The sequence below is a fragment of the Poecilia formosa genome, unplaced genomic scaffold (assembly GCF_000485575.1).
Source record: "Poecilia formosa unplaced genomic scaffold, Poecilia_formosa-5.1.2 Scaffold165, whole genome shotgun sequence".
Taxonomy (NCBI): Eukaryota; Metazoa; Chordata; class Actinopteri; order Cyprinodontiformes; family Poeciliidae; genus Poecilia; species Poecilia formosa.
The window spans coordinates 518,618-529,221 of NW_006800104.1; the positions used below are offsets into that span (position 1 = coordinate 518,618).

The window sequence follows — 10,604 nt, forward strand, 5'->3', positions numbered from 1 at the left end:
AAGTTTACATGAAAAACAACTTTGTGACCTGGTAGAGTAAATCTGTAGAAGAAAACTAATTAAACATTGATACAAATAATTCACTAGTTAAATTAAATACTGATGAGTGACACTATTGCAGCCCGCTATAAATGCGTAATTAATACTTTTTAAGTCTTACAACAATTACGTCATGAGGGAACACGTGACGCAGCTCGGACCCTGTGACGTGTTTGACCCATTCCATTCTGTTCTATGTGACAATACCGCCCTCTGCTGGTCTTGTTTTGTTCCTCCTACTCATGGACTTTCACTGGCAACATTCTGTAAAGTCCTCTCCGCTGTTCTGATTCGCTTCATGACTTTCTATTGCCCCTTTTCCACCGGCTCTATTTCAACAACCCGGTTCGGCTCGGCTCGGCTCTATTTCGGAGTGACCCAGTTTCCACCGGCCCTTCTTGGCTCTGTAGCAGGGTGTCGCCTCCTAGTGGTGGGTGGTGTAGCGCCATGTGCTTTGCTTCGTTACATGTGACCCAGAGGTCGCGTTAGCGGAATATTTTCCGTATTTGACCAGTTATTTTTTTAAAACGACAGGAAAATTTGAAGCCCATCGGTCATTTGACAGGTTATAATTAACACCCTCATGCGAGGACGTGATAGACTTTACGCAAAGAGTTCATCGCTGAGGCAACTAAAATCAATCAGTAGAAGAATCCTTTGTGAATATCATCTCATGGACACTGAACTAAATGCGTCTTTCTGACCGGGAGCTGGCGGCGTGTTGAAGAGTTATGGACCGGACGCTTTGGAGCGTCTGGTTAGGAAGCCCATTCAAAGGCTTTGGCAGAAATGGCGCGTTTAATTTCAGCCTCCATTACATACAGAACAGAGAAAACTAAAGAGAATCCAATGTTGAGTCCATTTATAGTCTAAACAGAGGAGCCGGCAGTTTATCTTGGACGCGGCTCTGCCGCTGCAAAGAATTAAACTTTACTCACCCAGTGGCTTTAACTAATGGAGCTGAAGTGAGTTGCGCTCAGAAGCGCGGCAGACATAACATGTGTCTGTTAAGGGGAAGTGAAACCACGCAAAAAATAAATAAAAAATAAAAAATCCTCGCACGCCCGGACCGCACAGGGTAAAAAACAAAAAGTTAAATCAGGCAGATCCATCTGCCCGATGAACCAGGGCAGATTTCTCTGCAGATGCGAACCAGGAGGAATTTGTGAAGCTGTGCGTTCAGACCCCAGCAGGTGAAGAGCTGGTAATTTAAGTAGAATCGTTTAATTTAATTTATTATAAGTTATTGGGGCCACAGTCAGTGGTTTTTGTCACTATGAAGAAAAAGTTAGATGCATTTATCTGCTTAATGTGTGATGGGATCTGGATTCACGGTTCAGCTTGGTGAATATTAACTAAACCGCATAAAAATGCGGCTAAATAACCGATGTTAATGTGAGCCTGATAATAATAATAATGGATAATAATGGAAAGCAACATTTTCAAGTCTTGACCGGTCCGTGGTAATGAAACGGTTGGGGACCACTGACTTAAACTATACAACTGGAAATGATCACAATTAAGAAATGGGATTCGTCAGCAATTTGCTACTTCTTCAGCCAACATATTTTGCTTACAGGGTCAGTATGATGTATTTTCCTGGCATATAGTGCCATTTTATCAAATAGTGAAGCAACTATATTAACATCAGTTGTTGTAAAAATGCTGTATGCATAAAATATGACTTAAAAGAAATTTCACTTCCTGATTAATGCCTTGAAATTGGGCCTCTGTCTCTTTAAGACACGCCTGGTCTTTCTGAAACTCTGCCTTCAGGAAGTCATCACAACATGGTTCCTCTATTAACCCTTTAACAACGTTTATACTAGCATTACACCAGTGGTTCTTAACCTGGGTTCAATCGAACCCCAGGGGTTCGATGAGTCGGTCTCAGGGGTTCGGTGGAGCCTCTGCCACGGAGGTAAAGACACACTGTGTAAAGTCGTGATGACGCGCCTCTTTCCATCACTTGCTGCAGAGGATCACGTTACATTGCTGAGCCAATCAGTGCTGCGAAGGAGCACTGATTGAAGGAGCTCCACTCTCAGCGTGAATTTTAACTTGTGTCTTTAATTACTTCAGCAAAACTCACCGTTTTTACCAAATTCTGTAGTTTTCGGTGTACTTCTAAATCTGCTCCTTAGTTGCATCTTTTCGGGGTTGCTACTGCCTCTAGTGGCGTGGGGGTGGTAACACAGCTAATATAATTACATTACTAAATCAGAAAACCGCAACGTATTTTGTGTGCCGGGGTTGAGGAGGGGGAAGGGGGTTGGAATAAGAAGGGTTTGGTAAATGCGCATATGCAACTGGGGGGTTCGGTTCCTCAAAAAAGGTTAAGAACCACTGCATTACACTGAGAAATAGCTAGTATAGTGATCTTTGCAGATGTACACTTTCACCAATTTTTGCTAATTGTTCCTGGCTAGTCTGAAGGAGCTGAGTGGATAAATCGTGGATGAGGGCTGCTCTGAGAAACTGCATCTCTGAGGAGGAGCTACGCCTGTTGGTTGGTCTTCTGTATTTTGGATTCCCATCCCTATTTCTGTCTCCTCGCTTTCCGACTGGCTACACGTAACATTCAGCAGGTTGCCTTCTTGTCTGTCTTTCGGAAAGACCACACACACTGCAATATTGGGCCAAGACAACTCGCCAAATATTAGATCAGACTAGTCCAATGTGCTTCGGAGAAGACTATATCACTCTTAGCACACCACACACAGAAGATCTCATAAGATTATCTTTAGAGCCACCACAATAATCAAAGGGAGAAGGAAAAATTGTTTCAAAAATCGACATCAATATCTTGATGTGTGAATTAGACATAAGTCATCCTCTGCTGGAAGGTCTTATCCAGAGCACAATATGACAAATAAGTAGCCAGACATGAATTGATCAAATGCCAAACCAAACAGCAGGTACACGACAAAATAACTGAGAGAGCAAGCGCTAGGGAGCAGTGGGTGAGGGGATGTAGGTGCTGTTTCCACGGAGCTAACAAGCTCCATACCGAGAGATGGGAGCATGAGGGAGGTAGGTTAGGTAGGCAGAGGGAAAGAAAGAAGAAAAAGCAAGCAGGAATGAAGAGGCGGGGTGAATGGATGGAAGGGAAGGGAGACATGCTGTGGAGAGTAGGCTCATGATGAAAGGCCAGGCAAAAAAAAAAACTCCAGGATAGATTGCCAGTGGGAAAAGAGTTGGAGAGAAATGAGTGAGTCTGAAGAAAGTGGCAAGATTGGCAGAATCAGACGGTTGGGGTTACAGTCAGTCCAACTGTGAGGAGAGACGCTAGATTACTTCTTACCCCTCCTCGGGATATGCTAAGAAGCTTATAGGAAGGTAGGGAATTTCCTGACACAAAGCTTACCTTTTTTATTATTATTATTATTATTATCAGCGGCTGTTAATAATAATAATAAGAAGAAGAAGAAGAAGAAGAACTTCTCCCCGGAATGATTTATTTCAGGGCTTTCTATTAGACAATTAAAAGGAAATCAGGGCAACACAGAAATTTAGTGACTGTGTACAATTTGATCAAAGGTTTTAGTGTTCATCTCATTCAGAAAACAGCTGAAGCAAAACCACTGCTGCTGACCACATGAGTTTTCACAGGACTTAGGCAAACGTACAAAATTTTGAATAAAATGGATGAAACAGCAGTGATATGAATGCATCCCAAAATTGATCATTTAGGATGGATTCACGCCAGCCCTGTTTACTTTGCTAGTTTGATTAATGGCTCGTGGTGAGTCCATTATTGAAGAGTGTTTGGCAGAAGATAAATTTTACAACCACTAAATTCCGATGCTACTCCAATTTTGTTTGGATTTTGTGAAGAAGGAAGTTGTTGTTCAGAGGTTTTTGTTCGTTTCCTTCAGTGTTTCTTGGTGCAGCGCCACCATTTGAACAGGTTTTTCAAATGGTTCAAGTCATTTGACACAGTGCCGTGTAAAAGCAAACCGCACCAGCTGAAAATGTAGCGACTGTTGCAATCTTGGTCTCCAGTCTAACTAAGTCTACCTGACTCAGGTGTGAAAACAGACATAAAAAATTGACCCTCCCTGGATTTTAACCTGACCCAGAAATCCACCAGACTTGACTGGCTTTCTGGAAATGTGAATCATAAGGGTCTACCAATACATGAAGTTTGCAGGACAAGAGAATACACAATGTTGGGTTCAAAATAAAAGTTATGGCATTTTAAAAATATTTTTGCAAAACTTTGCCAAGTAATCAGAAAATAATCCAGTCGAGGTTCTTCTAAAGAAAAAAAAAAGAAAAAACAGTGAAATGGCTCTTTATTGCAGCTCAAAATGAAACTGTAAAACAAATATGAACAACATGCCTCTAACAACAGTCTATGACTCAAAACGGGATACCTCAGGAACTTCTTCCTTTTTGTACAGCCTTATCTGAGCTCAACCCCATCAGGATCTATTGACGTTTTCTTTGGATTTGGTCAACATAATCTCCATTTATCTGCCTGATGGTTCTTTAAGTAAGTTTGCGTAGGTTGGAAAGCGACAGGGGCTTAGGAATTGTGGAGTCAGGTAATTGTTTAAACCTTTAGTTGGTGCTGGTACTGAAAGGGGATCCGTCAGGCTCTGTCTGATTCAAATCAGTAGGGGACATTGATTAAACGACCACGCTGTGCGCTCGCTCCGCAGTAATCACCCGCCGCAATTTGTAACCTCAAGAAAGTGAGAGATGCTACAAGCAGGTAAGAGAGGAGACAAACGACACAATCAGCCATGGGGAGGTGCTGAGCTTGAGGGCCGATAGCGAGGCTAAATTAGGTTTCTAATCACCGGACACGAGTTTTAGCCAAGAGCATACGTCAAGTTGTGGTTTAATCACAGCTCTCTCTACTGGACTACCCAGGCTCTCCGGAGACTCAGAACTCTGAGGCAGATACCTTTATGTCTGAGCAAATAAAGCTGGATCACGGGGGATAAACCAAGCCATTAAATTCTGACTCTGTGACACAAAGAAGTGTCCCTGCAAAGCTCATTCAAATAGCGCTGACCAAGCAGGGCGAAGAGCTTTGAAATGCCTCAGCATGCGTTCATATTGTCGCAGGCAGGTTGCTTTAGGAAACACATCTGAGGACCGCAGACGATGATTTAGTCCTGCCTTTGTCAGCATGCAGCCGTGACTCAAACTGAAGTGTCTGTTCAAAGTACTTTAGCCAAACGGTGGAACACAAGTGAGTTCAGCAGAACTTTCAAATTGGTTCTGCAATATCTAGAGCTCACTTCTACAGAAGGTCCATTAAATGTATCCTTCTGTCGGCACAATGCGGTGAAGTTTAGATTAAATCTCCAATATACTTTGTTCAAATATAATAGCATTGCAGTACCAGAGCTCTTATGTACTCTGTCTTCAAAGCTGTTTTTAAGGAGAATTATAAGTGACTGTATTCACCCAATCCTCAGTGTCCAGTTTATCTCTCAAGTCCTACAGTCACGTTCAAACATGTTTTGTTTAACAAAACTAGATATTGCACTGCTTTTGTAGTTTCTGCAGTATGTAGGAGAACCACTAAACCAGGGCATGCTGAAGAATAAAAATGGAATGTCACAGTGGAGTCTGGTTGCTGTTTATGCTGTTATTGATGTAGACGCCAGCCTTTCTACTCTTCTTCACTGGTTCCATTTCTCTTTCCGCATCAATAGACGCCACTGCATTTCTGATAGGGAATGGAAGATGCTTGGATGAACTCTGTCCCACCAAATTACACGACTGTTCTGTTCTTCTGTAACAGTAAAAGTTTGTATTTTACCTACAAACGTGTCCTCCAGTTGCTTACATGGCTGTCAGTGTGTACTGAAAGCTCCTTTATGAGATTTATAGTCATAAATGTGCCACAGGATGTGGAGCTAATGGCCAACCAGAGCTCTGAGTATTACAATCATTATTTCAATTTCCTATTGCTTTTACTCTGCTCCAGTTGTTGTTTCCTTCACGGTTGAACTAATAACATTCCTCTGACCCTCCGTTCCCACTGTGATGAGGATTCATTCTCTGTTACTAAACTGAACTTGGACAAAACCAATCGAACATCGTAGAAAACCAGAACAGGAAAATAAACTGAGCTAGGGTTTCATTAAAAAGAAAAATGGAAAACATATATTTTGCGGGTGAAATTAAAACTGTTTCAACAAACATTTTTGTTCTCAAGTCAAAGACAAATATTTGAAAGTGAACAACTTTGTGTAATTTAAAATTATTCACCATGCATGGCTAAAAAATGTTCACAGTTTATAGTTGTAAACTGTGCATGATTATGAAGTGGAAAGAGGAAAATTGAACATTTTAGCTAATGAGACTTTCTGCTTTAATAATTAATTTTGTCACCCCAGCATTCAAGTTTAACATTTTAAACCAGAAGTTAAGAGGGAAACAACTTTTAGCACATCCTGCAGGCTAATCATAGTCAGTAGATTAAAAACTTGCTTTTAAAGGGGCAGTATTGTGTAAAGTCTACTTTTTTGAGCTTTGCATCATGTTATATTGTTATTCCCTCTTGAAAAACATACCTGGAGAGTTGCTTTGATTCTTTTATGAATGTTTGAGAAATCCTTTAATCTCCATGACAAACATGGAGATTAAAGGATTAATCCTTTAATCCGTATAATAATGCTGATTATACGCTGCTTCTCAGTGTAACGCTGGTAAAAACATTGTTAAACGTTGCTAAATGTAGAGGAGCGATATTGTGATGATTTCCTGAAGGCGGAGTTTCACAAAGAGCAGGAGCTTCTTAAAGAGGCAGAGGCCCAATTTCAAGGCATTAGATTAAAAAGTCAAACTTTTTTCAAGTAATATTTGATATATATAGCAACTGAAGGTACAAAACACATAACACTGTCCCTTTAAGCTCTTTTAGATGAGGGATTTCTACTACAATACTTGCCACATTTGACCACACCTTCTCTTTGTCTTCCCTTTAAGCATCAAGATGGTGCTGATGTGGACCAGTGGCGACACCTTCAAAACGGGCTACTTCCTGCTCACAGAGGCCCCCGTGCAGTTCTGGACGTGCGGCCTACTGCAGGTGTTTGTGGACGTCGCCATCCTGTTCCAGGTCTACTACTACAGCCGCTACCCGCAGAAACCCGTGTCCCACACTGTCTCCCACACCACCAGTGCCAAAGCTCTCTGAGGTGCTGCTACGTGTCCCGAGGAAACTCCGAAAGACGAGCAGCGAGGAACGGGGGGAGGGGGGTAATGCCCAAACACACGCACCGAAGGAGTTACTGCTTCTGCACCTCGGCGGTCGCAGCAATACCTTGAGGAACGCTCAACGATCATGAAGACTTCTTTCTTTCCCGGCGCTGAAAATGCACGCATCATGCAATCGCACCCCACTCAACAAATCAGCATGTGCATGTGGAGGATTTTTATTAATTTTATATCCTTTTTTTGTTTGTTTGCAAATGCAAAAACGCAACATATGAAAACTATAGATATATTCGGAGCTCAGAGGAATGTGGATGAGTTTTTGGTGTCCACACATGCTGATGAATGTTGCACGGAACCTCTGCCTTAAGACTCAACCACGGCTCAACGCATTACCAGCAATCCAAGTGTTGTGTTCAAAACCTGTAGGAATCCACATTACTGAATGTACAAACGGGCATGTCTGGTCTAGTTGGACAGAAGTTCAAAATCATTGTTTTGTTTTCTTTTGGGTCTTTTAGTTTTTTAAACATAAAACCAAATCAAGAAGGAATTCTCTGAGAATTTTTTTCTCGGACTCTTTATGATGTTACACTGGGCTGAAAATGCATCACTTAGAAAATAAAAAAAAACATTAGTGGCCTTGAGACAGAGATAAGAAACTGAAGCTCCTTATGGCAGCAATATATGTTTTCTATCAGCCATTGATTGCATTTTGTATATTGTTGTTGTTATTATTATTACTCTGATGCCACAGATTTCAGCCTCAGCTTTGCTTTTCCCAGAAAGTGTTTGTTTCCACTCGACTGCTGGGTTGTGACATCAGAAGCTGGGCTGATTCATGGAAGCACACGGGTTTTATAATTTGGGTTACTGACATTGTGTTCATTGTTGAAGCTAAAAAGTGTCTTGTATGTAAAATAAAAAATACAGTGCAGTTTTCCGACGCCCTCCTAATGGAGCCAGTTAGATTTTCTGTACATTCAGACTTTGCTCCTGATTCGTTGCTGTGGACAGATTACAAAAATGTAACCAAATTAATGTATTATTTAATAATCCACATATGATCTCGTCCATATTTTCTGAGTGAGACATGATGTATCGCTGTTTCTTCTGTTCTATTTATTCCCCTCAAATTTAAATCTTTCAAATTGTCAAACAAATTTTAATACAAAACTGAAATATTTCATTTATGAAAAGGAGGAAAAGTGACCACACCAGGTTGGTTCTATGTGAAAATGACATGGACACCAGCCTGACCCATGTCCGATTGGTCCTTATGTAGAACCTACTTGACAACATGAAGCAGGCTAAAAGATCTCAAGAAGCTACACATCATATTTGAAATCAAATTGGAATAAATGTGATTATAGTCATCAGTTTGGAAACAAACCTCTTTAGAAGTTTGTTTTTAGATTCTATACTAGAGTACAGAGAAACAGAAAACACACCAAGTCCACCTCTGAAAGCTTGTAGAGTGGTCTAGTCAAAGTCTTGATTTTAAGATGCCATTATATGATCCTAGTTAGTCATTTCATGCTCATAAACCCTCCTAAGTGACTGTATTGACTGTACAGAGTGGGTTAAAAATTCTCTGCAGTAAAATACTTATTTCCAGTTACTGATTGTTTAGATTTTCACATGGAGTCAGTTTGGTTTGGATATAATTTTCTTTCTTGTGTTGCCTTTTGCATTCATTTTTATTTGGTTGTGTTTTGTTGCGTGTTTGATAAACTGAAACAAAAGCCAAAAACAGAAGAAATCTGAAAATGGACAAATTCTTAATGCCAGACTTTTTTTTTTTAAAAGTATTTCAAAATTTCTATCGCACTGAATACTTTGATCCAGTCCAGGACTTTCTCAGCCTTCAGTCACGCTGGGAATTTAGATCAACAAATCTTAAATGGACAAAACCACTTTTGTCTACTTAAGAACTCTTTGTTCTTTTCTTTCATGGATTCATTTATAATTTCACTTTTACAAACTTTGCATTCTGTATGAGTCTGTCCTAAAAGCCATGTAACAGACTGAAAGTGCTTTGTTTTGTTGGTGATTGAAAACGGTGTTATGTAAGTCTAAATGTGAGAAAACCATTCACCCGTTTGATGCTGCCGTGTTGTGTACGGAGCGGGTCCAGTCCAATGAAAGGTATAAAATTTAAACTGTGCTACTGTGTCAGAATGGGGTATGTTGCTCTGGCCATTGTGTCACTGTCTTATTTTTTTTACTTTTTTCCACAATATTATTATATTATCAACTAAGTATTTTGTCTTGAAAGTTTAATGCTGACATCCCTACGAGTTCAAACTGTGTTTTCTGCCATATTAATTAGAAAAGTAGGTTGGGCTGCTGTCAGTTGAGTTGCTCCATGTATTTTGTATTAAAACATGAGGGAATCTTCATCGGCGCAGACAGAGAATTTGCATAAAGTTTCATGAGATTAGAGGTAAAAAAAAAATAAGCATTTGTTACCAAAGCTGTAGCTATGTTTTGTTTATGCTGCAGTGATATTGCATTTTGAATTCGGGGCCTGTTAGAAAACTTTGACTCTACATTCATAGCTTGAAGAGACATTCCAATTGATATTCTTCAACTTGGATCTTGGAAATTCAAAATCTATCGACTTATTGGACGGGTTTGACATACTGAAGCTAATAGATCTAAGATTAAAAGTAACACTATCTCAGCAATAACACACAAATCTAAAGCAACGATGTGTCGTATGATTTCACTGCTGTTAAAAAAGCAATCTGCCAACAAGCTCAGAGTTTGCCAACTGTAGTTTTAAAATGCCAAAGTATGTTTTTCTTTGCAACCTGAAATACTTCCCAACAGGTATGTTTTTTTGTTTGGTTTGTAATTTTTTTTCTTTAATTATGTAAAACACCTTGAAATTCCCTGCTGCTGAAATGTGCTATACAAATAAAATTTGATTGATTAATTGATAAATGAACAAACTTCAGCGTAGAAAACAATTTTCTCAGTTGGCTGGCCAACAATGCTTAGCAACAGATCAGTACTACATCACTACTGTATGTTCCACATTTCTGTGGCATTTCATGGACAATAAAGAGCAGAAATGACAAGAATAAGAAAAATGTGGTTGATTTTAACATCATTTTTCACTGGACCAAATCTGTTTACACAGCATTCTTCTACTAAAGAGATTATGTAGCCGTTTCTCTAACTAGCTAGCAACACATTGGCTACTTTCTGTCTTACAGTTCTCTCTTTGTGCTCTGAAGTTGGATTGTCTTTTTGAGGTACAAGGCAAAAATACAATTAGTATTTCTGCTAGTCAAGCTGAAATATAGCTTGACTAGCAGCTTTATTTGCTTTCCAACATAGCTGTGTGTATATAAAATGCAGTGAAGATGCTGATG

General features: G+C 39.9%; 1 protein-coding gene across 2 annotated transcripts in view; it reads left to right on the forward strand.

The window, feature by feature from the left end:
• The window catches only part of slc66a2 (solute carrier family 66 member 2), a 29,243-nt gene extending 21,066 nt beyond the window's left edge, over nt 1–8,177 (forward strand). For both annotated transcript variants that reach the window (XM_007564683.2, XM_007564684.2), the window contains one exon: nt 6,994–8,177. In XM_007564683.2, coding sequence (XP_007564745.1) covers nt 6,994–7,204 — 211 coding nt within the window. In that variant the 3' untranslated portion in view covers nt 7,205–8,177. The remainder of the gene's footprint in view (nt 1–6,993) is intronic.
• The last annotated feature ends 2,427 nt before the right edge of the window (nt 8,178–10,604 follow it).